At 40.5% G+C, this 27995-nt stretch overlaps 1 protein-coding gene across 4 annotated transcripts in view; it reads left to right on the top strand.

Moving 5' to 3' along the window:
- Nucleotides 1–27995, top strand: part of Ppp1r12b (protein phosphatase 1 regulatory subunit 12B) — a 215841-nt gene that overhangs the window by 166290 nt on the left and 21556 nt on the right. For 3 of the 4 annotated variants that reach the window (XR_012912055.1, XM_075988054.1, XM_075988055.1), the window contains 3 exons: nt 22649–22665; nt 26090–26234; nt 27279–27383. Coding sequence is in view for 3 of the 4 variants with exons in the window: in XM_075988054.1 (XP_075844169.1) it covers nt 22649–22665; nt 26090–26234; nt 27279–27383 (267 nt within the window). In the remaining variant the exon portion in view is untranslated. Of the gene's footprint in view, nt 1–1735; nt 1963–22648; nt 22666–26089; nt 26235–27278; nt 27384–27995 lie in introns of those variants that run through there. The other variant, XM_075988056.1, reaches the window with a different exon arrangement.

The following is a 27995-nucleotide window of genomic DNA, read 5'->3' as shown; positions in this document are numbered from 1 at the left end:
CACACACATACACACACGCATGCACACATACACACACACAAACCATGGCATATGTGCACCCACACAGACACAGACAAAATAAATGTCCCCAAAAATTCACAGATAAGAATTCTCATAATTGGCCTTTAAGATGGAGCCTATAATTCTAGTCCGTTGTAGGATTAACAAGTCTTAAGGAATTGTTTTCGGATTGAAAAATGAATCATGACTTATTTGTAAATCCTTTTTAAACTGCGTTCATTAAATTAACCCCCCAAGTAGATAATAACTTTTGCTTATTTAATTTCATAAAATTAGTGTTTGGAATAAAAAATATATCACAACAATCGAGGCAGAAGAGTCATTAGATGTAAGGATTTAAGGAGGAAAAAGTATAAATTTCATGTGGAAAGGGGAAGGTGGGATAGAGTTTCCAAGAGCCTGGAGGGAAGTGAGTTGTTACTTTGTGGATAAAACCATTGGCTTAGAAAGCATTTGGCTTAGAAATGTTGGACAGTGTAGTGATGACAACAGAATGCAAGAGATTAAATTTGAGATGTTTCTTCAAGGCCAAATCCAAACTCCTTCAACGCCCAGTAAAGAAATTCCTTTCTTGTTAACTCTTAATTCTCTCTGTGCTGCTGAGTCCTGTCATCCTGGTTTCAAAACTGTCACCTATTAATTGTTGTTTTTCTCCCCATTTGTGCCACTTTCAGATCTTCTCCCTTGTTGATTGTGGTGTCTTAAGAAACGCCACATTTTCTAATAAAGACTTAGCCAATAAGATCTCTGGTCTACAGAGCTTACTGTGCAGTGGGCCAGAGTTTGAAACTGCTGGCTTTTCTCACGATGCAAGAATGACAGGGCATTAAAACTGCACATAGAAGGCTTGAAGGCACTTTCATATTTCTGTCTGGGCTTGTTACTTGAGAGATATGAGAGTTGAAAATCACCATTCTGATATGCAAAAAAAGTGTTTAGAGAAATCAGTCTCTGCAGCTGCTCTCTGTTCTGGGGCAGTAACTCCTGGAGGAGGTGGGGTCGCCATTAGGCATGCCCACAGCCTCCATTCCTAGAAGCCGGCTTTCTTTTCCTTCTACAAGTGGCAACCAAGTTCTGGGTTGAAAGTGAATCCTTGCCTTTGGCTACTCTCCAGCATTCCTGGCTGAGCGAATGGGGATTTGGAATGTCAGAAAATAGAAGAGGGGAGGGGAAAGATGTGCGTATGACTCTGACTGTTCAGAGCAGAGGCAGCTCGTCTGGAAGGACTCGGACAGCTTGACTTCCTCAGACTGCTTCCTTCTCATAAACTTAGTTCCTTCTTTGTGTTTCGTTGTTTAACCTGAGTTTAGCAGGGCAGTTCAAACTCTTATAGCCCAGTGGGATCAGCCTAAGAGAGGACAGGGTGACTTCCGGAGGACTTGTATTTCTTCCTTCTGGATAAAGTGACAGTACTTGTCCCCAGATTCATCTGCAGCAAGATCCAGAACTCCTCTAGGATTTAATCTGGAGTCGTCGGGAACCCTGATTCAGGATTTATTCAAGAGCCAACCTGAGGACGAAGCAACCTGTGGAGAGAATCAAGGATCTGGTCTAGGCATGAATGGTGGCTTGTGGCACATGCCTTTCACTGCTCACACCTGTGACTGAAGCTGAACTGAAATATTGATGGGACACGACTCTCAGACTCTGTAACTGTGGACTGGTTCAGAGCTCAAGACTATAATTTACAAGACGGTTTTTATCCTTTGTTTGGTTCAATTCAAAGTCATCTTGTCTCAACTCAAAAGGAGAGCTTCTGTAAGAATAGTCTACAGGGACAGGTCCCGGCTGTGTGTGAAGAATCCAGAGGTTGGGTGTCTGTCTGCATCCCCGTGAACCATGTCCTCTTTATATACACGAAGTAAGGAATTCACACGGAATAGGAAATCTCAGTCTGATTCTCCCCCAGCATCTCCCTCCCCGACTGCCAAGACACTCCGAGTAAGCCTTTTTATTTGTCTGGTCATAGCTATGTCAAAGGTGGGAAATGGGTTTCCGTGGGACTTGCAGGCTGAGACTGAGAGAAGGGGCATTTCAATTAAGTCAGTTAAGGAGGGAAATCGCAATTAAAGCCCCAGATAGCTCTCCTGAAAGGGTTCTGAGTCACAGTACATGATACTGTCATAAGTAAAAGCAGACTCGAATAATTCAGGCTATAGCTTCTGTCTTTCAGCTTTGAATCTGTTGTAAACTGGAGAGCTTTTTGTTTGGTGTGTTTTATTGTTGTTTGTTTGTACCTGGTTGGGTTTTTTGTTGTTGTTGTTTGATTTTGCTTTTGTGGTTTTGTTTGTATGTTTTTGAGACAGGGTCTTAATATAGAATATTGATTGGCCTAGAGCTCAATATGTTGACCAGACTAGCCTCAAACTAATAAAGATCCGCCTGTCTCAGCCTCTCTGGTACTGGGAATAAAGGCATGGCACTACCCCTAGCAGATTCTAAGGTTTTGTAACAATGTCTTATAGAGCTTTTCTTTAAATTTTTCACCCATTTTTAGTTGCTGTTTTTCCTGTGTTTTGTGGAGTGTGTTTCCAGAGAAAACGCTCCCTAATGACATCTTTGTGCATCAAATTTTCATAATTTCCAAGTTCTGTATGCATAATCATGTGTCTCATAATCATGAGACAGTGTATACTTTTACCTATTTTATATGTCTCTGTGATTAATAAAAGTCAGAATGAATTAAGCCTCATGGATACTTGCAGCCTTCCTCTCAGGTACCATCAAGAAACTCCTTTGACAACCAGCTGGGTTAAAGTGCTTGTGATATTTTGGACAGGGCTGTTAAAGACTTTATCCATTTTCTCTGGTCACTATAGGGATATTGTATCTAATTTAGCGTCCTCCTTGCTCAAGAGATGGCAAAAGCAAGAAATGCTACCAATGGCAAATGAGCAGTGAGAAGCCCTGATGGGCATATTAGGTAGCAGGCAAGGAGCAGCTCTCCCTCTAGGGAGCTAGTCTGCGCTATAAGGCATACCCAACAGTGTAACAAAAGGGCAGCCAGGCTTCCTTATTTGGAGAGCTGTGGGATTTTGCCAGAAACCTCAGCAGACTGCAGCTTTTTATTTATTTTTATTTCTTTCATTTTCAGTGTCTCCCTCCAAGAGTAAGTTCTCATATAGTAGGATTTGGGGTGCAGCATATTGTTCTGCAACTTCAGCCAGAGATACTTAGTACTCGAGTGCCAAAAAAAAAAAATCATATGATACTATTTTGCTCATAGTCCTTTTTGTGAGAGGACCAAGGGAAGCTGTACGGTGTGGTACAATGTCACCACTACGGAGCTCCTGGGTTCCTGAGTATTTCTTTTCCTATGGACTAGTACTTCCCTGAGCACAAGGCTCCAGGCACTTTTTGCAGCTGCTGTTGGGTATTTTCTGGTGACTCCTAATTGATGTCCACAAAACTGAGCACTATTACTTCAACTAATGCCTCCTCTTGCTGTCTTCCCCTGTCATGTCCCATAGAAACTGTGGGTGTAAGGAGCCCTTGTTAACAATCAGTTATAAAAACCTCAGCACCCAGAGTCCTGTATGATACCTGTGATCACTCAGCAAGTTTCTCTGTAGTAACTGCCCTCCTTTTTCCCCCTTCCATTCCCTCATTAGCATTGGCACTTCTTCTTGTCTCCACTCTTTCCATCCTCATTCTCCTACCTCCCACCCCTGCCTTTTAGACAGAGAGCACAGTGGGAGATAACTTGAGAGTTTAAATTACAGCAAATCAAACATGGGTAGTGACTGCTTCCCAGTTTTAGTGTCCAGAGGCTGTAGATTCACACCATAGTATCAGTTTACTATAGCTAATTTCCAGTGTCCATATGGCTTGAGACCATACTGTAGAGAACATTGATTTTCATATGGCATTGATGTTCCATTATGTCTTTAATGACTGGAACAGAGAAAGACGTGCAAAAGTAATTTGGAGACTCTGGACTCTTGGGACTAGTTATGTAGCTAGGATTCATCTCATGAGATTTCACTTGTCTATTCATTTAACTCTCATGTTTGACTAATTGGGATACTCTGTAAAAACTGGTTTTGGGGTACACCTTAACAATACATTCACTGTGGTCTTGTGCTCATATGTCTTCTGATGCCTAGTTGCAGCAGGTTGGTTCTCTGCTGCCCAGAAAGTTGGGTGTTAAATGGGTTACATAAAAGAGACGTGACTTGCCTAGCATCACTTGGATAGTAAGCAGCAGAGTTTTCAGCTCAGCTTTCTCTACTTCCAAAACTTTTATCTGAAACACTGAGTGCAAAGCAAATAGATTTGAAGATCAAATTTAAGGGTCTGCCTAACAGGCCAGGAATAGTTAAAAAACCTAAATTGCTGTAGGAATCCAAAATTTATCCATGGTAGGAATGTGGGAAACTGAAATTGCAAGGAAGAGGAACACTGTGTCTGTAGACCAAGGGAAGAAACTGACAAGCCATAATTGAATCTGTGTGACTGGTTCTTAAATTTCAGTCATGCCCTCCAGGGCCCAAAACACCAGAGATCCCGAGATCTTGTAGGCCTCAGATTACTCTTAAAGAAAATGACAATAAAGACATGGCTAATTACTTTATCTTCCCCCTTCCCCATGTAGTTTTTGTCAGCTAGAGACTGAATCATTGAGAAGGTTGTTCTTGATTGATCCAACATTCTTCAAAACAGGACTGAATTTTTGAACAAGTGTCTGAAAGTTTATTAGTATTCTAATGGTGTTAAAGAGCTAAATATGAAATGCTTCCATATAGGGAAAAATATCCTCAGAGAATTTTTAGATAATGCCTGTTTACATAAAAATATTTTGGACATTTTGTTCTTCAACAAATGTTTAGGAAACCCATGGGTAAATTAAAACTAGCCGAGTAGGTATTATTGTTAACTTGTGAGAACAAAGGTCGGGTGATTTTTAGTGAGTACAAAACAGAAACTATTTTATTACATTCCTTTACTTTCGAACACTTGGCAGTATCTGATACTTTTTGAATTATGTAATGCCAGATTTCTGTACACAGTAAGCCTGTGACCTTCCTAATAAGACAGAAGTCTAATCCAGGTCCAGCAAGATGGCTTAGTGGGTTAAGGCACTTCCCACTGTCTGATGACCTGAGTTTGATTCCCAGAAAATGATGGAAGAAAAGGACTAACTTCCACAAGTTGTTCTCTGACCTCTGCACAAATGCATGTGCTCAAACACAGAAATAAATGTACAAAACAAACAAAAAAGATTCTACTGCCTGCCTGGATATTGTGTGGCTTTCTCCCCAGTGAAGTATCACTCAGATCTGACTAGAAGAAAGTACATGTCCTCAACAGTCAAGATTCATATTTACTTCTGCTCATTCATATTTTTAAACAATATTTTTAATTCTCTGAACGTAAATTATACTGTTAAGCACGATTTTAAAGGCTGGTGAGATGTCTCTGCAATTAAGAGCACGTATTATTCTTATATAGGGCCAGGGATTCACAACTATCTATAACTCCAATTCCAGAGAATCCAGTGACCTCTGTGGGTACTAGGCCTGCACATGATACACATAGATACATGCAGGAAAAACTTCTTTCAGATAAATAAAATAAACCTGATGTGAAGGTTGCATATGCCTATAAACCCAATTCTAAGCAAACTGAGACAAAAATTCTAAGATCACAGGACTGGATAAATGACTTAGCCATTAAGAGCACTGGCTGCTCTTCCAGGGGATCCATGTTCAATTCCCAGCATGCACATGACAGCTCATAACTGTCTGTAACTCCAGTTCCAGGGAATCCAACACCCTCCTCTCACACAGACACATATATAAGCAAAACACAAATGCACATAAAATAAAAATAAAATAATATAGAAAGAAAAAAAGAATTCTAAAATCACAAGTTTGAGACTAACCTAGGCTACGCAGTTGAGTTCAAGGCCAGCCTCTGCTAGTAAGACTTTGTCTCCTCTAAAACAAACAACCAAAACACCAGTCTTTCTCTTCATTAAAGTATCCATCTCTCTTCATCCTCCTGTGCCCTCCAGCCTGCACTGAGAATGGTTGTGGTACTGCGAGTTTTCTGTAGATTAATAGAATAACTTCTTTAACAGGTTCTTTGGCATCTGCACTCATTTCTCATAGTTTAGCATTTCTTGTATCTAAAGTATTTAGTCTGGATTGCTTCAGATCGAACATCCCTATGAGCTATTGATCTGTCATCTGATCTGTCACTATGGAAAGCAGAATGATGTCTCTTTGTAGTAGAAACTCCCTTCTCTTACTTCGAAGCAGCTGGAACATAAGATGCTTGCTTCATACATTCTCTAGAAAGGCTTCTTTTCAGAGCAGTTTTTCAACATTAAAATTCTAAGCGAGGTCTACTTGTTATCTCAGCTGCTCGAGAGGCAGAGACAGGAAGACCAACAAGTTCAAGGACTACCTGGGCAACTTAGCGAGACCATGTCTCAAAATAAGTAAGAAAAAAGCCAGAGCTGAGGAGTCTTAGTCATAGAGCCTGGAATGTACAAGGCCCTATGTTGAGTCCCAGTGCTACTAAAATTTAAAAAGAAAAAAAAATGTAAAATTCTGAACCACATATATTTAGTACCAAAGTATTATTTGCTGATTAAAATATGCTCTTTTAATATAGTATGACATAATTGAGAACATATCTCAGGAGGCTGAGGCAGAGGGATCACAAGAGTAAAGTCAGTCTGCCTGAGCTACATAACAAGATCTTGTCTAAAAAAGGAAGAGTATGTGTAAGAGAGCGAGAATGTAAATATAGAACATACACACACATATACATAGATAAATTTCAGCAGATATCCAAAGTGTGGGGCTTATTTGATAACTGCTGACTACATCTGAATATCTGAATTCTAAGAATCTTTTAATTAGACAATTGCCTACTGACTTGCTCATTTATGATACAAGGATCTGACCTGTATTTATAGCCCAGGTTCACTAGCATTTAGTCTGGATTGCTTCAGGTTTTGCATAATATTTTTTATGCCAACAACTAATGTACACAAAGGGAACAGTTAATCTAATTGCTTTATTTTATAATCACCCCTCGTCATTACATTAGATAAACTGAATGATAAAAGGCTGCAGTTCTCAGGAGAGCTTATTTATGTAAGGACTCTGGTTTCAGGACAAGGGTAGTCTGCCTCTTCTCTTTTTAACCTTAGGTGTGGATCAGGCTGGAGAGGTGTGTCATGTACCTCTGGCCAACACCAAATACTTCTATAGTGTATTATTTTATGCTCTTTACCTTGTAGTGTGCCATGTGCCAAACAATCTGCTCTATCAGCAGCCCTCTCACAATTAACATCTCACAAGCATCTGCTATGTTGTAAATCCTGTGTTGGATGCTAGAATTCATAAATGAAGGACATATTTTCTAAATGGAGAGATGAAAAACAAGTTCATATCCAGAGAAATGAATTTTCTAATAAGAACATAGGTTCCCAGTATTTTTGTTGAACCAAGTAGGAAAAAAATGTGTTAGCTTTATGTTTGAAGAACAATAGAAGCTTGGTGACAAAGAAGACCCATATTACAGAGGCAGAGGGGAAAAGCATGAGAAAATACAACATTGTTTTGAGATCTGCAGGTGTGGCTAGAATGAAAGATATATTTATAATAGGAAATAAGGGATCATGCCACGTGATTCTTAGTCTTTCATTGCTAGGATTGAGTGAGTTATCCTATGGACAAAGGGTTGATGATCTGAAGAGGAGTTGTAATACAAGTTGCATATGAGAGAAATAAGTGCTGGAAGCTGGCGGGAGCAGGAGCCACTCAAATCAGTTGTCCCCCTGATGGCAGGGAGCACAGAAAGCCTTCTGTCATTTAGATGATGAACTGACAAAGCTGGAGGGCGGATGGTATGGGAGCAGGGATGGGCATGGGAAAGTGGCAGAGAAAAGAGAACAAATTGAACTGTCAGACGTGAGAGACAGAAATACATTTTCATGTTAGGATTGATTGAATAAGGGGTGCCGTGGGACATTCAGATAGTGACATTCAGAAAATATGGGTTTAGCATACCTAATCCACGATCTTGAAAGGCTCCAGAATTGAAAACTTTGAGGCCAACATGATGCCACAAGGAGAAAAAAATCCCATTTCTGACTTCATGTCAGAATTATTAGCAAAATAATTCATCTATATGCTACATGTCTAAGGTGTATAAGAAACAAATGAATTTCTCATTTTTGGATCTATCTCCAATGTTTCTTATGCAAATGCCCCAACTCTGAAGAGAGAGATGGAGATCTTAGATATGTTGATCCTGTACATTGCAGATAAGAGATAATAGTTGATCTAGAGCTCAGTCCACAAATTAATTACAGACTGAAAAGATTGATAGTAATGATGAAAGCTATGAGAGATAAAGAAAAGACTAAGTGTAAAACAGTGACAGCCGGCTGTTTGCAGTTAAGGCAGAGGTTCTGTGTCTCCTGTCTTTGCCTGGGAACACTGTAGTCAGCTTGTTACAGGAATAAGCTTCTCTGTTCTCAAAGGATCCAAAAATTTAGGAAGTTTAGAATCAATTGACTGTGAGTTTGCAATTGAATTCTAGTTTTATTTTCAATATATAATAATTGTATAGCCAGGGATTACGTTTTTCAGGTTAGAAGAAGTTCCCAGACCAGTCATTGACTTAGCTTGATTTTTCTCTCAATTCATGTTTGGGCTGACAGTTAATTGTACTCAGAAGGCCAAGGGAAAGTGGAGTTAGGCTTCATCAGCCTTGTTCTTTCTTAGCTGCTTTTTGGTTCTGATCTTGACCTGCTTTTTTTTTAAATTTATTTATTTATTAAAGATTTCTCTCTGTTCCCCGCCAGCACCTCCCATTTCCCTCCCTCTTCCCCAACCAAGTCCCCCTCCCTCGTCAGCCCAAAGAACAATCAGGGTTCCCTGCCCTGTGGGAAGTCCAAGGACCACCCACCTCCATCCAGGTCTAGTAAGGTGAGTATCCAAACTGCCTAGGCTCCCACAAAGCCAGTACGTGCAGTAGGATCAAAAACCCATTGCCATTGTTCTTGAGTTCTCAGTAGTCCTCATTGTCCGCTATGTTCAGCGAGTCCGATTTTATCCCAGGCTTTTTCAGACCCAGGCCAGCTGGCCTTGGTGAGTTCCCGATAGAACATCCCCATTGTCTCAGTGTGTGGGTGCACCCCTCGCAATCCTAAGTTCCTTGCTCGTGCTCTCTCTCCTTCTGCTCCTGATTTGGACCTTGAGATTTCTGTCCGGTGCTCCAGTGTGGTTGACCTGCTTTTTATGCACTGAATGTTGGTTATTCGAAACTGGAATTCATTGCAGTTACATTACATTACAATCCAACTAGCTTCTTTGGTTACATGATGCCATGTAAAATATAAGTAGCTATTTTAATGTTTGTGTGAAACATTAAGTATTTTAGATCGAAATTAAATTGTAAAGTAAATAAAAGTATAGTAAGTCTTTAGTCTTAAAAATCTTTGTATTGCTTTGAGAAAAAGTAACATCCACCTAGCAAAATAATGGAGCCTACATGACTGTAGTTCAGAAAAGGGTGAGTAGGAAGTGGGCTGGATGCACCAATCAAATGTTTCACTTGAGTGCTAAGGAAGTGATTTGATCTTGATCCCTCTAGTAGCCATCAAGCATTGGGAGAATCAAAGGACCAAGAGGGACAAGAGAGACAGCATAGAAATGGGGGAGACCAGCACTCTGTGTAGCTCTCGTTTACACAGCATGTGCTGGCCAGCGTGGTGCCAAGCACTCAGGTTTGTTACCTTACTTAGTGCCATCAGTAACCTTAAACACCGAGTACCATTATCCCCACTTCCCTGATGAAACCACTGAAAGAGAGGGAATTAGTTATCTAAGATCTTATAACTGAAAATGCTGCAGAGTCTTTGTCCTGCCCTTAAGAGGTGCAGCTGCCCCAGTGAAACCACGGTGAGTCCATGAAGAGTTCCTAAACTATTGCCAGTAGTCCCGATTACTGGGTTTGACTTGAAAAAGAAGATGAGGGCCATTCAACCTATTTTAAAGGAAGGAAACCCTTACAGAATAATTGGGAAGGTGACAATTAAACTTTTTAAAACTGCATCATTTTAAAATTGGAACTTTAAAATTAGAATTAAGATCAAATAAATTCCTTAGTACTCAAGTGAAACCTTTTATTTGTGGGTCCAGCCCACTTCCTATTCACCCTTCTGACCTACAGCCATTTAATTTCACTATTGTGCCACCTAGATGAAGCTATTGGCTTCTTCCTTTGGATAGGAGAAAAGAAATAAGCCTTGCCTTGTGGTCGTATGACTCCCATCATGTCTAGGTGTCTGTCAGTTATATATAAATTGTTACTCTAAAGCCAATTTTTAGCACTCAGAAACAGATCCTTAGAGTCAGGTGGTTTCACTGTTTTGTTTGTGCTATTAATTTGCTTTGTAAATGAATTTGAAACAAACTTGGAACCTATTAAGTTGTAACGAGTTTGAAAATAGTAGAACATGAATTACTTAGGGTTTTCTTACCCGGAGGACCTTGCCCTACCTCCAAGCAGGCTACAGCATTTCCTCTGCTGAGGTCTACATTTTAATAGATCCAGTCAGTTCTGGGAAACCCCTAATTCCAAACCACTGTGTGTTTAAAGATTCCATTTCCCTGTGGAAGAATAAAAATGGAAAATAATTTCTTTAATTCCGTTTTGGTTTGGTTTGGTTTTTTATGTCTTGGAGTGCTATCTTTCAGCGCAGTGTAACATTATGGTATAACTGTGGCTATAGCAAAGCCGTAACCTGTGGCAGATTTCCCATAAGTCACACATGATAGTGTCGCTTTGAACAGCCACCAGCTTCAGACTCTAGAATGTCTGTGACCTTCCTTAAAGCCCTGTCCAAGCTTTCTAATCAGTATGAGTCTCTCCTTTCTTGTTTACTGCAGGAACCACGTAATCTGGCTCTTGATTACATTCAGTTTATTTCTTGCCTTACTCTGTTTTATAGGTGAGATCAAAGAGTCGTGTCTTAGATTTTGTAACTGTATGTTTATTACTCTGTGTCACTGGCAAGGCCGGCAATACACAGGCACTTAATGAAAATACAGAGTGAAGACACTGCCTGTTTAAGATTTGAACTCTCTTCCCTTTTCCCATTTGACGGTTTTGAAGAGTCAGAGGCTGCATGCTAGAGATTGCCATTTCTGAACGGAAAGCTGAACATGGGTTGTCCCAAGGCAAATCAAATGATCCCTAGTTATCATGCCAGTACTCCTATAGCTCCAAACTAAATGTTGATATTTTGGTTTCTGTGGGGCAAAAAGAAAAAGTCAAAAACAGAGGAAGCCCCTGACCTGTCAAGCTTTACTAAGAAATAAGTTTGATCACGTGGATTTAGGCTTAGGCACTTTCCTTTTGAATTTTTACTGTTACTGTTCATGAATAGAGGTCCAAGGACAGCTTTGTGAAGTGAGTTCTTTCCTCAGATCTTTTGTGGGTCCGGGTGGCAGACGTGCATCGTTGTGGGGAAAGTACCGTGCCATGTGAGCCACTTTGCCAGCTCTTCTTTTGCTCTGTGCTGTGAAATCCAGGAAGACCTTTCCAAAGTTTTAATTAACATCTTGGTCTAAATAAAATTTAAATGACTGCTTTCCAGCAAACTGTGGCATTTGCTATGTTTAAAAATTTTTTTAAAAAATCTGTCTCAGCGGGCATGGGGTCACAAGCTTGTCATCCTAACACTGGGGAGCTGGAGGCAGGAGAATATTTAGCTACATAGTGATGATGAGGACAGTCTCGGGTACGTAAGATCATGTCTCATAAAAAAGACTCATGTGCACATATGCACACAAAGACATGGTTATTACATGCCAGTAATCCAAGCATTCAGGAGGCAGACAAGAGGATTGCCACAGTTTGAAGCCAGCCAGGGCTACATAGTGGGTCCTTGTCTCAAAAATCAAACAAACGGAAAAGGTCTCTTCTCGGGCTTTGGGTGTGGCAAGTTTACAGCCGTGAAGAACTGTGATATACCGAAGAGCCTCACGGACACACAAGGAGACTTGAAGACTGGGGCTCCTAGAGGCTTAAGGCCCAGCTGGGGACTTGTAAATTCGTGGCTTTTTTTCCTGTGCTGAGGATGGAGCTCAGTGTGGGCTAGGTAAGTGCTCTGTCACTGAGCTATAGGCCCAGCCCTAAATTTCTGAATGACCATATGAAGTGTTAACAAACTGCTTTTGGAGGAGCGGTCAGGCTTTACTAAGCCCAGTATTTTAGTCATGCAGTATATACTGAAGTAGCTGTGATATATCCAAGCCATAGGGAGAGTATGCCTGTGGCAGTGTGAGAAGTGCAAACCACGTGCTAGAGCCACGCCTTTCAGGGCCTCTCATTGTATATGGTGCATAGCACATGGATAGCTAGGCAGAGAGCATGTGAGAGCTTAAGAGGTATATGTAGTTTTAAATTTTAAAAAATGGTTTGCCTCAGATATTTTATGAAGGAATTGGCATGTTCATATAATTCCTTCTAAGGTAAGCATTCTTTAGGAACTATAAAAACTATGAGCTGTAAAAATCCTAATAATATTTTGGGAGCTTAATAAATACACCAGAAGATGAATGTTTCTATAATGTAACAAACTTACTTTTATTTTTTATATTTATTTGGGGGTGTTGCTCACGTATGCTACGGCATGAGAGTGGAGGTCAGAGGACAACTTGTAAAAATTGGTTCTCTGTGTCCACAGCGTGGGTCCTGGCGAGTCATATTCCAGTCATCTGGCTTGGTAGCAAGGACCTTTGCCCACTTAGCCATCTTGCCAGTTATTTTTATTTTAAAATGTAGTAGGATGTAGTAGATTACTTTCTGCCTTCAGTAATTATAAAGTTTATAGGATTGGTGTGTTCACCTTTATTCTTCCACACCAAGGAAACAAATGAAAAACCAATAGGGACTCATTATCTAACATGGGACATGTTTCCCAAATATTTATAATATAGGGTCTGAGAGGAAGCTCAGTGGGTAAAGCACTGGCAAGCCAGACAACCTGCGTTTGATCCCTGGGACCCACATAATATGGAAGAAAAGAACTAATGTCACAAAGTTGTCATCTGTCCCCATACCTGCACATCATGCACACCCATGCACAATAATAAATAAAAATTTAAGAAGAAATAGCTACAATAGAACACAGTGTTAAGTGGTGAATTTGACTTTCTCATTTAGTTATTTTTCCATATGTATGTATTTTGTAGTTGGTAAAGACAAATCAAGGAGTTTATATGATGAAGATATATATAATTTAATATTTGCTAATTTTTTGCTTAGAAGTCTACAGTCTCTGACATGGATGAGCACTTTATTCTAGCATAAGGCAGTATTTTTAGCATTGTTTGGATGCTGAATATATATGGTTACTCTTTGTATCCGAGGTCATGTTTCTTCCAGGATGTTATTAACTGGACCATGTTTTGTTTTTAAAGGGAGAAAGTTTGAAATGGTTTTCCAGTTATATCCTAGTCTAATCTCCAGACCCTATATTTATGAAAATATAGATTTGTCATCATATGCACAGTTGATCTTATGATAGGCAGAGTTTTATCCCCAAGTGGGCCTGCCTGATCTAATCATGTGAGCCTAATGACACAAAGGGTAAAAATTATGAAGGATGGGATGGACCCATTGCCATTGCTGGATTGAAGAGGGAAGGGGCTGAGAGAGAAGGGATGTGGAAGCCCCCACAAGTCCCAGTGGCCACTAGCTGAAAGTAGGAAAACTATAGTGGCAGGGGTGAGGGGAGGAACACGGGACCTGTAGCCTAAGCTGCAAGATTCTGGAGTCTCCAGGTGAATGAGTTCGAAGGCAGAGAATAAAGAAGCCACTAGAACTGTGCCAGCCCTGCGACCTATAAAACTGGGATAATGGGTGTTTTAAGATTCTGAGTTTTATGACAAAGAAAACTAACACAATTGAAACTTTGATAATAATAAGGAAATAATGGTTTTTTTATGCACATGTAGGGGAACTACCACATCTTTACACAAATCTCATCCTTTATCCATCTGTCTGTTTTCCAGTTGTACAAGATCTTAACTATTTTGTTGGGGATACAGACTTGGAAAGGTCTACTCCAACACTACAAACCAGTATACTGTCCTTATTTCAAGTTTCCTTAAAATCCTATCCTTTTGCGTTATGAACAGCATTCCTTATGTTACATGGCTAGGGTGCTTTTGTCTTTCCTCGACATATTGATGAAATCAGATGGTTTGTAACAGTAGTGTGTGTTATTATTATGATTAGGTTTTCAGGGGCTCTGAAATTTGGTCTTTGCAAGCTCACTTCTGTTGGCTTGTTTCTCATCAGCCTGAGAACTCTGAAATGAAAGGGTGGTTCTCTGTGGGGCATCCCAGAATAGCTCAACTTGTTTCCCCTGGCTCAGATAGAATACAGAACATGATATAAAATGTTCCTTCTGCTTCATCCTTCTTTGGAAATGTAAATAGATTTTTTTTCCCATCGCTGTGGGGTCAGACTCTGACTCCGAAGGAACATGAGTTAAAGAAGTTTCAACCTTGGCAATAGACATGTGACTTTGTCTGTTCCTTTCCCTTGGGCCCAACTTTCCAGAGCCATGACTTTATTTTAAACGTGGTGGGAAGAGTTTGGTTTTAATTATGTGCCTTTCTGAATCCTGATAACTTTCAAGTTAAAAGCTTTGGTGAGGATTTTCTATCCAGCCTCTGGTGTTTTGAAGGCTCTCCTCATTTCAGAAATCAAAACCATCCTGGTTCCTGTCCCCTTCTAGGATTGCCATCTGAAGTAATGGAGTCTTCACTCTGTTCACTTATTAGAGGCAGGCCTGAGCAGAGGGCTGTTATGGAGCATTTCCAGAGACATGAAAGGAAGGAGCCTGCTTCTTTATTTGGGACACTTCTCAAACTATATTTTATCCAGCTAGTCATTTTTTTCACCTCAACTCATTGGATTCTTTTTTTTCCAATTGTTTCTTTTGAGCTATATATTTTCTCTGCTTCCATCCTTTCCTCTCTCCTCCCCTTCAACTCTCTCCCATGACCCCACGCTCCCAATTTACTCAGAAATCTTGTCTTTTTCTACTTCCCATGTACATTAGATCCATGGTTTGTCTTAGGGTCCTCATTATTGTGTAGGTTCTCTGGGATTGTGAATTGTAGGCTGTTTTTTTCTTTATGTCTAAAAGCTACTTATGAGTGAGTGAATATGATATTTGTCTTTCTTAGTCTGGTTACTTTACTTAATATGTTTTCTACATCCATCCATTTGCCTGCAAATTTCAAGATGTCATTATTTTTTTCTGCTGTATAGTACTCCATTGTGTAAATGTACCACATTTTACTTATCCATTCTTTGTTAGAGGGACATTTAGGTTGTTTCCAGGCTCTAGCTATGGCAAACAATGCTGCTATGAACATAACTGAGCACATGTCCTTCTGGTACGATTGAGCCTCCCTTGGGTATATACCCAAAAGTAGTGTTGCTAGGTCTTGAGGTAGGTTGTTTCCTAATTTTCTGAGAAAATTCTGACATCCAAAGGGGCTGTGCCAGTTTTCACTCCCACCAGCAATGGAGGAGTGTTCCCTTTACCCCACATCTTCTCCAGCATAAGTTGTCATTAGTGTTTTTGATCTTGGCCATTCTTACAGGTCTAAGATAGAATCTTAGAGTTGTTTTGATTTGCGTTTCTCTGACGACTAAAGATGTTGAACATTTCCTTAAGTGTCTTTTAGCCATTTTAGATTCCTCTGTTGAGAGTGCTCTGTTTAGGTCTGTACCCCATTTTTTACTGGATTATTTGTTCTTTTGATGATCAATTTCTTGAGCTCTTTGTATATTTTGGAGATCAGCCCTCTGTCCAATGTGGGGTTGGTGAAGATCTTTTCCCATTCTGTAGGCTGTCGTTTTATCTTGTTGACCATGCCCTTTGCTTTACAGAAGCTTTTCAGTTTCAGGAGGTCTCATTTATTAATTGTTTCTCTCAGTGTCTGTGCTACTGGGGTTATATTTAGGAATTGGTGTCCTGTGCCAATGTGTTCAAGTGTACTTCCCACTTTCTCTTCTTTGAGGTTCAGTGTGGTTTCCTTTATGTTGAAGTCTTTGATCCATTTGGACTTGAGTTTTGTGCATGGCAATAGATATGGATCTGTTTTCATTCTTCTACATGTTGATATCCAGTTATGCCAGCACCAGTTGTTAAATATGCTTTCTTTTTTCCATTTGGCACTTTTTGCTTCTTTGTCAAAAATCAGGTGTTCATAGGTGTATGGATTGATATGTGGGTCTTCAATTTGGTTCCATTGGTCCTCTTGTTTGTTTTTATGTCATTACCAGACTGTTTTCAGTACTGTAGTTCTGTAGTAGAGTTTGAAGTCAGGGATTGTGATGCCTCCAGAAGTTCCTTTATTATACAGGATTGTTTAGGCTATCCTGGGTTTTTGTTTTTCCATATGAAGTTGAGTATTCTTTTGAGATCTGTGAAGAAGAATTTTACTAGGATTTTGATGGGCATTGCGCTGAATCAGTAGGTTGCTTTTGGTAAGATTGCCATTTTTACTGTATTAATTCTACCTACCTAAGAGCATGGGAAATCTTTCCATCTTCTGGTGTCTTCTTCAATTTCTTTCTTCAAAGTTTTAAAGTTCTTGTCATATGCATCTTCCATTCTTTTGGTTAGAGTTACCCCAAGATAGTTTATGTCATTTGTGGCTATTGTGAAGGGTGATGTTTCTCTGATTTCTTTTCAGCCTGTTTATCATCTGTGTAAAAGAGTATTACTGTTTTTTTTCCAAGTTAGCCTTCTGTCCTGCCTCATTAATGAAGGTGTTCAAACTCATTGGATTCTTATTAGTTTCCCAAAGCTTTAAGTCTCTTCTGCTCCTCTTCAGTGAAAACTAATCCCTTCACTGAACAATTTTTGTCTAGTTCAAACATACCAGAGACCCATCTCAATGACCATTATTTATTTGTCTTGAGTGAAAGATAGAGCAAAATGATCTCTACACTTAAAGACATTCCTTCCAAGACTTCCTGATTAAAACATATGCTATAATATATTTGTGTGTTAACCTGAAAATTGGGTAGAAGATTCACAACCTTTTTTGAAATATGTAATTTTGTTTTGTTTTGTTTAGAGACAGGGTTTCTCTCATATAACAGTCCTGGCTGACCTGGAACTCACTTTGTAGGCCAGGCTGGCCTCGAACTCACAGAGATAAGATATCTAGACCCTAGAATATACTAAATGTAACTCTTCTGTTTTTGGGGGGGGGGGTTGTTTTTTTGTTTTTTGTTTTTTCGAGACAGGGTTTCTCTGTAGTTTTGGAGCCTGTCCTGGAACTAGCTCTGTAGACCAGGCTGGTGTCGAACTCACAGAGATCCGCCTGCCTCTGCCTCCCGAGTGCTGGGATTAAAGGCGTGCGCCACCACCGCCCGGTGACTCTTCTGTTTTTAAAAGAAAAACCATATAGAGGATAGAAGTAAGAGATTCAGGCCATTCCTAGAGTGTGGGTAGCCTCAATCCTAGTTTCCAGAGGATCAGAGATTCAGCTGTGGTCTCTAAACTCTGTGTCCTCGAACCTCTCTTCCTTTCTGCCCTCCTCTGTGGGAGACTTTTTGGTGTTCATTTCTGTGCCGTGCTTGCCTCTCTGATGACAGTTCCTTGTTCATTGTTCCCCTGGACCATTTAGGCACACTCCCACTTTGCTTACCTCTAGATTCTCTCAGTAGTCTCCCTGTAGGATTGGCAGGCAACTTTCTACAGTGAGAAGCCATGTTAACCTGGCAGTTGAAATACACTTAGTTTGAATGACAACAGGATGAAGAGGAAAAGTTGACTTTGTCTCCTGTATCAGTCAAGCACTCTGTCCCTTTCCCAAGATACCCAAAGCTTTTTCTCCCTGGGTCTAACCGATGTTTTTCTTTTTATCAACCCTCCAATTATCTACTAGCAAGAAACAAAGCAACCCAATGTTTTCTAGAGGTGTTCATTAGTGAAAATCAGGAAGCATTATTCAAAAACCTTAGCTGTTTTATCAGGAGTTAGACAGTAAACATTAAACCTGGTGTGTTTCAGGCCTTACTTTGTAGTTTACAAGCATACTCTGCTTAGGCTTTTCTTTAACAAGCAAAAAAACCATCTCCTTCAGAACTCTGTTTGTATTGAGATAATTATTTTACCTCTGCTGCACCCAAGTTTCACCAACTTTTGAGACTTAGGAGATTTATATATCCTCCTATAACTGGCTGGGTTGGCTACTCCAGGGCATTGCTAGAACTAGCCTTTGAGTGCAGCAACCAGAAACCCAAGAATCCACACCACTCAAGTCAGGTAACATCTAGAAGGGGTGTTCTAGGAACAGTCAAGGATTAACTCAGAGATGCTCTTCCTATATTGCTGGGGTCTAAGTGAACCATCATTGCTTTGTATGTTAGATCACTCTTTCCTTGTGCATTCTGTCAGAGGTCACCAGGAAGGAACTGGTAACTGAATCTTAGTATGCCTGTTATTAGCTTGTAGTGTTCCAGGCAAGTAGGAGTGTCATTCATCAGCTTCTTAGATGGTCGTCTATCAGAAGCCTCTGTAGGAAGACAAGGGCACCACTGGCATTACCTTTCTCACATGCTCTCCCATCCGTGGGAAAATTAGCCCCCATGGAATCTGCCTGCTCATATCCAGGTATCCTGTGGACTTTCTCTGGCTATTTCTTGATAGTACTAACCTATTCTATATGGTTTTCCTTTTTTTAAAAAAAAAAGACATTCTTTTATAATTTATTTACTTTTATGTGCATTGGTGTTTTGCCTGCATGTATGTCTGTGTGAGGGTGTCACATCCCATGGAACTGGAGTTTTAGACAGTGGTGAGCTGCCATGTTTTTGCTGGGAATGGAGCCAGGGTTCTCTAGAAGAGTGCTCTTAACCACTGATTGAGTCATCTCGCCATCTTCAAGTATTTGTATTTTACATCAGCATCCTTACTGGAGACCGTAAAGTATACACAGCCACACTGTGTAGTCAAATAACTATCTACAAACTTTACTTGGTGTGATGATGGGGCATATTTTATTATGATTCTAAAGCATTCTAAATGGAAAAAAGGTTAATTTTATGTCATTATCATAGGGGCAAATCAATGGGAATGATTAACATGCTTTATAATATGTAATTGCCAAGATTGATACATAGTAAAAATTCTAATTTACCTCTTTTAGTGGGGCAAGACACTTTTTAGTCTTGTAGAGGTGGGTGCCAGAGTTCACACAGCAGAAATTAGAGCTGAAGATATCATTAAACCTTATTCTATAGCAGAATATTTACAAAGAAGGACCTGAAGGTTGGGGGAAGAACATTTCCAATTGAGAGACCAAATTTTAGGAAAAATAAAGTCAGCTAAACAGAAAGTTAACAAAATCTGTCTGTGCACACTCTAGAAATGCTTAGATTCCAATAGAATGAAGCAAACGAAAGCCAAAGCTGCCAGGTGGAGGCACATACCCAACACTTGGGAGGCAGAGGCAGGTGGATCTCAAGTTCCAGAGCAGCCTGGGCTACAAAGCTAGTTTCAGGACAACCAGGGCTACACAGAGAAATCCTGCCTTGGGGGAATAAAGCCTAAAGCCAGTCTTCAGTTATAAACAAGTCATTTTGTTTTTTTTTTTTCTATCTAAACAAGAATGTAGGTCTGTCTCTGGAGAGACTGCAGAAGGCTACTCTGCTCTCCAGACTCTGTATAAGGTTATTCTGCCCAGAAGGATGAGAGAAACTAAAGCGTATGTTTGCATGTGAGTTGAATTTCCTGGGTCAGAGGCACTAAGTTAACTTCACTGCACTAGCAAGTGTCAACACAGTGTCCTGTAACAGAAAAACAGAGAGATGGGAAAGGGAATCTATTCCCTCCCAGTTGTCACATGGAGCTCTTACCAATGGATGGTGGTCATCGCTAGACAGGTAGAAATTAGAACTCAGAGCCAGCCAAGGATATTACGCTTATAAACAACAATTCAGTCAGCTCTGGTTACTACTTTCCATGTTCAACTTGTCAGCACTAGATGTTAACCGGGAACAAGCTAGTGGGTGAATTTCAGGTAAGGACTTTTAAGCTAAGACTTGAAAGCACTCACCATAGTAATACATTGCCATTGTTGAAACTCTGTGTGTGTGTGTGTGTGTGTGTGTGTGTGTGTGTGTGTGTGTATGTGTGTGTGTAGTTCTCTACCATCATCTTCTCAGAACTCAGCTTTCTGCAAGCATCCTAACTGGAGCCTGTGCAGCACACATTTACATGGTCTCCCTCTTCAAGTATGTGCTCATGAAGTATGCGTGCAGTCATGCAAACAGCTAGCCCTCTTCCTCTGGGCCTCTCCCACAAGGCTCTGCATACCATAGGCTCTAAGTACAAAATAGTCTCTTCACATTTGCCAGCATGACATTCAGTCTCAGTTATTCACAAGTATTTGATAAGTCACAATTAGCATTTTCCTGGGCAATAGAGTTGAACTCACCTGTGTGCTGTAAGACTAATCCTACCACACAGCTAGTGAATAGGCATAGCCCACACCCTAACTTCCCAGTTTAATTCTTTCCTCTCACCCCCACCCATTCTGGGAAGCTAGGGTCTCTAACATGTTAAGCAGGTGCTCCACTGAGCTGTACATCCTGACTTCTTTTTGCTTTTTATTTTGAGACAAGATTTCACAAAGGTGGCCTTGAGCCCACTCTGTAGCCCACATAGCCTCTCTGGTCAGGTGCTCTTCCTGCCTCAGCCTCCTGAATGGCTGTGGGTACAGAACCACTAGTACCCAGCTCTTAGGACGCTGTTATAGAGAGTAATAAGCTCAGCTCTTAACACACTGCTATGTAGAAAGGTGATAACATTTTTTTAAAAAATTATTTATTGTGTATGTGTATATCCACATGCCACAACATTCATGTAGAAGACAAAGGACAACTTTTGGAGGTTGGGTCTCACCATCTACAATGTGGAGTTGAGCTCAGGTAGTCACACTTGGTGGCAAATATATTATAGCTGGCTGTCACTCACACCTTTAATCCCAGCACTCTGAAGACAGAGGCAGGCGGATCTCTGAGTTTGAGGCCATATCCTGTCAAAAAGAAAACAGAACAACAAAAACAAATATACAAATTTAAGAAAGGGAAAACTGTCATAATTCTAGATTTCTGAATTTTAGAACTCTCAAAAAAACTGTAAGTATATGAGAATGTGACATATATACCCTAAACTTTTCTAAATGCTTTTGTCTAACTTCAAAAGGGACCTGTCTCCATGCTGAAATGTTTGTTAGGACGAGATCATTACCTGAGTAAAGATACTTGTTATCAAGCATGATGATCTGCATTCAGTTCCCAGGACCCACATGGAAGAAGAAAACTCTGTCACCTAAATGTTCACCTCTGATCTCCACACCGTGCTGTGGCACACATGCCCACCTGCATGCACACACAGCAAATAAATAAAAAATAAAATAATTTAACAGTACTTAATTAGAGCTACACCATAGAATTGCTTGGGGACTTGTTAAAGACCCACAGAAGACATCTCTATTCCATAGCCCCCGAAAAAGAACCCACAGGAATTAGGATGTGTGCCTTTGACAGGTGCTCGTGACTATTCCAAGTACAACTCTTAACTTGAAGAGGAATTCCATAGAAAGCCCCCTTTGAGAGGTGCTGTGACGCTCACTTCCCAGGACAGCGTCAGGGTGGGATCTACGAGAGTGGGCTGACCAGATAGTGACTTCCAGGGATTTAACAAAGCAGTGCAATGGAGTGTTGCTCCCAGGCTAAGGATTCCTTCTTCATATTGTAAAGCATTGTACACTGTTTCTCTTCATTCTTTTGTTGCCTGACCTTTGGGTTTGAACATCTCAAAAGAGGAAGTAAATAAACTGAAGTAGATCAAGCTTGTTCGCTTGAGTTCTCTTTTTATGAAAGGATAGAAAGGCAAAGGTCATTATAAGTTTTTTTAAAAATGGAAGATACAGATATAGTCACTGTTGTTTTTTTTAAACAAGGATTAAGTTTATAGTTTACATCTATGAATTCTTTTCTTTTGAGATCTCAAAATACTTTTTTTTTTAAGTTCTTACCAGCATCTAGGGACTAGGATGGGACTTTGCCTCCTCCCCACAGCTCCTTCATTCTTTCACCTTTACTGTAGATCTGGGAAGAAGGCAAGAACTGCCTGAGTTTCTGTGTTTATAAACTGCAGTGTTTTCTTGGGGAAGGCTGAGATGGTTAGGAACTGAAGGAAATTAATAGGATCAATATCACACCTCACATGGCTCAGTGTCACATGAAAGCCAATGACAGTCACTCCTGCAGCACAAGCTTGGTGGTCTAGTTGGTGGAGAGGGGAGCATTTGATCGCTTTGTGTTTGGGGGTCTGCCAGTTTGAAAGGATGGGATCTGGAGAGCCATAGCATGCAAACACATGTGAGTTAGTGCTGAGTGGCCTTTGTGCAGACAGTCCAGCTGCTTCCCTTCATTGATTTAGCAACTCCTATTTCCATGGTGAGGTTGAACAGTACATTTATGAATGGAAATATAAATTAGTCTCTTGCTAATGCTATTTTTTGTTGTTTTTGTCTCCTTTCTCTAGCATGAAAGACTTTCTAGGTAAGAATTCTGTTTTATATGCATGCTTAATTCTTGAGTGAATGCATGTCTGGTTAAATTTAGTGTCATATAGTTTAGTAGTGTTCTTCATATCCTTCCTCTTCATTTCTTCAGTCACCACAATAATTCAGACTTACCTCCTGCCCAGTGTTATTCAACAGCTTTCAGCTCACCTTCCCGCCACCAGCCTCTCTTCTTTCCAGTTCACCTTGTTTACTTCCAACTGATGAACTGTCCTGAAGCATCAGTCCCAGGCCTTGTCCTTACCTGTAGTTAGTTTACGATCTATTGGAGCAACTCTGTTCAGCGGAGTACAGAAAGCGCCCTTTAGACATGCAGGCAGGTATTGTGGGTGCAGGAAAGGGGCAGTTAACCCAATCTGATAGTTAAGAAGACAGAGTTATTACCAAGTAGATCCCCGAGTTGAAATTGAGATGATATTCTCACTTTATAGTGAACCCAATTGTATATCTCATAAGCTCATCACATGAATCAAAAGCCTGTTTTGCAATTACTAAAATAAATAAGATCCTCCATAGTTTTTCCCATAATCCCTAAGGTATAAAACTCATCTTCCTATAGAAGAAAATTAAAATAATAGCAACTTTGGAACTGTGTTTGAATCTCTTCTCCACTATTTCTGTGATGGAGAAATTAGGAAGAGGGATAGAGAGCAGATGTAGTTCTGGGGTGGCACAGGGCAAATTGATCTTATAATCTGTTTGGTAATTGAGCTATCGCTACCTTGTTAACTTATGCTAAGATTTATATGCATTATTCCTCCATCTGCCCCCTCACCAAGTACCAACCAAGAATAAATAATTTACTTGTAAAGTAGCATAAAATTCTTAGCTTTGCTAAATCAAAGAGCAGGGTTTTTTGCTATAGCTCCTCTTGAAAGAACTCGGTTATGTTGTAATGGCCACATATATTGAAGGACACTTTCTCTATAGACTTCAGGATATAGCGTAAACTTTTCATGATTAAAATACTGAAGTACTAGTTTAAGAATAAAGTAAAAAAAAAAACAACAAAAAAAGAATAAAGTCTAAGGGGCTGGTGAGATAACTCAACTAGTAGAGGTGTTTGCCACCACACCTGACAACTGATTGGGATCCTGGGACCCACATGGTAGAAGGAAAGGACCAACTCCTCATAGCTGTCTTCTGACCACCACACTCAGACACACATTGTACATATAAATAAGTAAATGTATAAATGTGTAAAAAACAATAAGAAAAGAGGTTGCCAGAACAGTTTATAACATTGTCAAAAGTCATGTGTATAATGTGAATTTTCATCTCATGGGTGGATACAGACTTATTGATTGAGAAAATGGACTATTTTAATTTGTTTGTTTTGAGAAAATACACCCTTCCTTCAATCCATACTAAAAAAACCAACAGAAATATATTTCATATAGTTATATTTTTAAAAAGGAAAGCCTTTTCTACAAAAGTAGTACAAAACAATGTTTTAGTATCTATATATAGGAAACACCTTCCCAAATAGTACCCCAAAAAATTATAAAGTGTCAAGTTTCATTATATATAATTTTATATCATTGCTATTTAAAAATAGCTGTAATTAGCTAGGCATAGTGACTCACACTTCTAATCCCAGCACTTGGAAGGCTGAAGCCAGGGGGGTTAGGAGTTCAAGGCCAGCCTGGAGTACATAGAAAATTCTAAACCAACCTGGGCGATCTGAGGCCCTGTCTCAAAAAATCTAAATAAAAATAAGAGACTATTGATGCTTTTAAAATTAAAAAAAGTTACTGTAAAGAGAGGAAAAAATTGTAAGATGTATTAGACATTTGTAAAAAAGCCCGAATGTATAAGAACATTATCTCAGGGCATGACAAGAGAAAGGAGAAAGCTGTTTTCCTTAATAAACAGAGTGTGACTAGCCATCCAGAAACAAAAGCACTAAATAATCACACCCCTCCCTCATGATTTAAAAGACTAAAATGGGACCATAAGAATACCATTTTTCCTATAGCAAGTTTGAGGTCATTCAGTGCTGTGGGAGGCCCTGTCTCAAACAGAAAACAACCACCACCAAAGAAGGTAATTAGCCAACTGTGCCAAGACTTAGAAGACTGCACATTTTAGCATTGTTAATAGATATATTAGTAGCTAAAAATCTTGAAGCAATGTGTCAATCACTGAAATTTGGTTAAATTACCAGATAACCATGAAATGAACTATATAGTCATTTTTTAAAGGAAGAAGTTTATTTTTACTTGCATGTTAGGATTCCCAGAGAATCATAGATATAGGTAGTAGGAGTTAGACAATGTATGTGTAGATCTTAGCTAGCTTTATGGGAATATGGTTTTTTTTAAACATTTGACATTCCAGAAGTGTATGAAATCTACTGTTAATCACAGTTATTTCTTGGGCAAGATTATGGGGTAGTTACTTTGAGATTTCTTAATGTATTGCTTTTGTAGTCAGAAGAATTATTAATACCAAGATTCCCATGAACAGTGAGTGGGAGGGTAAGAACAAGACAAGTCCTAGCATCTCTAAGAGTGGCCCTAGAGTGGCCCAGCTTCCTTTGCAGCCACCCCTCGGCCGCACTGCCCTCGCTGTTACTGTCTTCTGCCCCACTTCAGCTCCTCCAGCTTTGCCCGCAGCTTCTGCAGCAACCAGACAAGGTCTCACAGCTGTGACGGTGCAAACCGAAGCAGTCGAGGGCTCAGGGCTCTGGGAGGCTGGTGTGTACACAGACTTTGATATGGAAGAGAAGCTGGGGTGAAGGGTTAGAACGACACCGGGACACCAAACTGGTAATTAGCGAGAGACTTCTCCCCGACACGCTGAGCAGTGCTGAAAACAAAACCACCAGCTGCTTTAGAAGCTCACTTGCCAGAAGATGTAGAAAACTTAGCTACAGGGACAAGTCTTGACATGGAAAAGAGGGGGAAATGGGCTGCTTGAGGCTGTTTGACTCCGGTTGCCATTCCTCCTCTCTACCCGCTGGCTCACTCTCCGAGCCCATGTGTTTCTAATTCACTGACAGTTCATTAGAATCATTTTTTGAGGGCCCTTCAGACCCACGAAACTTTGACTTTTAAAGGCACACTCTTTAGGGAATCTATTCAATTCCAAATTAATTTGAAAGCTCTAAGATTTAAAACAGCACATGGGTCCAAGCCACCAATTTTTCAAGTAAGCGCCACTCTTGGCAAATGATGGCCTCGCTCCCCAAGCTGCCTGCTTGTTCCTGTGCACACTCACCTGTGCAGTGTGTGACCATGAGACCTGGCCCTCTGGCTAAGAGATTTCAGGAAGGCAAGTTTCTGACCAGAGCTCTCAAACACCTCCCAGAGAAGGCACAGACTAGTCTTAGGCTTTATAAACAAACACACACACTTTATTCTCAAAACCAACTTTTATCTTCAACATTTATCTTATAGGTTGGAGTCAGGAGGCAGTAATCCAACCAGCAGTGATTCTTACAGTGACCGTGCCTCAGCAAGAGCCCGTCGGGAGGCCCGGGAGGCCCGCCTAGCCAGCCTGACCAGCCGGGTAGAAGAGGACACCAACAGGGATTATAAAAAAGTAGGATCTCTTTCCAGGTTTCCTGGTTTTGGTTTATGATGTATAAACCTCTTAGCCTTTCTCCCAATACAGAAAAAAGTGACCAAAATTCTAAATAAAGAATACAAAAGGTAATTAATTCTTTGTTTCACCTTTTTACCCACTAAGGGCTATTTGCATATTATTTTTATTGCAGTAAGTGTATGCCTAGAATCAAATATTTAGAAGTATAGGGGAGGGCTGGAGAGATGGCTCAGGGGCTGAGAGCGCCAACTGCTTTTCCAAAGGACCCAAGTTCAATTCCCAGCAACCGCATGGCAGCTTACAACTGTCTGTAACTCCAGTTCTAGGGGACCCAACACCCTCATACAGACATACCTGCAGACAAACCAATGCAAATGAAATAAAAATTTAAAAAAAAAGTATAGGGGAAAGTAAGAATTTTTTGAAGAACACGAAAAAGTGTAATGCTATATATCTGAGCCTGTGAGAACTATTTGGTTAGGCTTATTTTTAAGAAACAGGTGCTTTTTAATAAGGTGTTTTGAATATCAACCAAATACTTTTTGGTGTGAGTTTTTGGAAATTCATTCTCATCCATGTCTCTGGTCCTGGAGAGGAGTTAAGTCATTTAGATCCCATTTCTCTTGGTTCTTGCTCTTTGGACTTTGAAAACAATCCCTCTCAGGTTTTTGAGATAACATTTGAATAAGGAAATTTTTCTTTGTTGATGTTTTTGTTAAGCAGAATTTGACAAAAATCCACACAGTGGTTCCAGAAACAATAACTCTGTTCTGTCTAGAAGCCACACTTAGGCAGTGCAGAGACCATGTGGGAGGGATGGGTGACTGGTTTTCAAGAGTGTAGCCTTTCTGCCACTGGAGTGTCGCTCTCTCCTTGGCTCTCTCCTTGCCCGTGCAGATCGTGCTCTCTGGAAGCCAGAGAACAGCGACTCTCCATAAGCCCCTCCCCCTTCTCCACTCAGTTCACTGTGTGGCTTGGAGCAGAAAGTGGAGTTCTCCTGCTGGGAGCCCACTCAGTGACTTGGTTCTGTTCCCTTCACAGCTCTACGAGAGTGCCCTGACCGAAAACCAAAAACTGAAAACAAAACTTCAGGAGGCCCAGCTAGAGCTAGCCGATATAAAATCCAAGCTTGAGAAGATGGCCCAGGTAAGGGGAGGGAGGGCAGAGCAGGGGCAGCAGGGACATTCGTAAGGAGACACTAGATATCCTGGGGGCGGGTTGGGGGGTAGACTCAAAGTAGCACTTCCTCAGAGCTGATCAGATGAAAGTTTTGTAGAGTCTAATTTTGAGGTTTTAGGGGTCAGTGATTGTTTAACTTAACTGAAAACTGACAGTTAAGTTACCTGAACAACTTCCTAATGTTATGAATGCTAGTAATTAATATTAACATAACTTCTCACTACATAGTAAGTCAGGCCAGTGCTGGGTCAGTGCTAGATAGGGCATCCTGTCCTGCTCATGCTTCAGTTCAGTGCCTCTGCCCCTCGCCTCATGCAGAGAAATAAGCAGAACACTATACCCAAGTACAGAGAGCCCCAAACAACCCCACATCACTGAGTGCTGTGTTACATAAGGGGGTGAAGTAGTTCCAGATTAGGTCCCAGGAGGACTCCGCCCTGGACCAAAAGCGTCCCCCTTGCATCTGCCATTAGCCACTCCCTCTTACTGCTAGGCCTGATTTAATTACACAAAGCTTGGGAGGCTGCTGGGGTAGTGATCTCATTGCCCTGCAGCTGAAAGCTACAGCAGCCTAGTTTG

The sequence above is a fragment of the Microtus pennsylvanicus genome, chromosome 10, assembly GCF_037038515.1.
Source record: "Microtus pennsylvanicus isolate mMicPen1 chromosome 10, mMicPen1.hap1, whole genome shotgun sequence".
NCBI classification, from domain to species: Eukaryota; Metazoa; Chordata; class Mammalia; order Rodentia; family Cricetidae; genus Microtus; species Microtus pennsylvanicus.
Note: the sequence above shows the minus strand (reverse complement) of the source record. Positions and strands in the feature narration are given on the sequence as shown.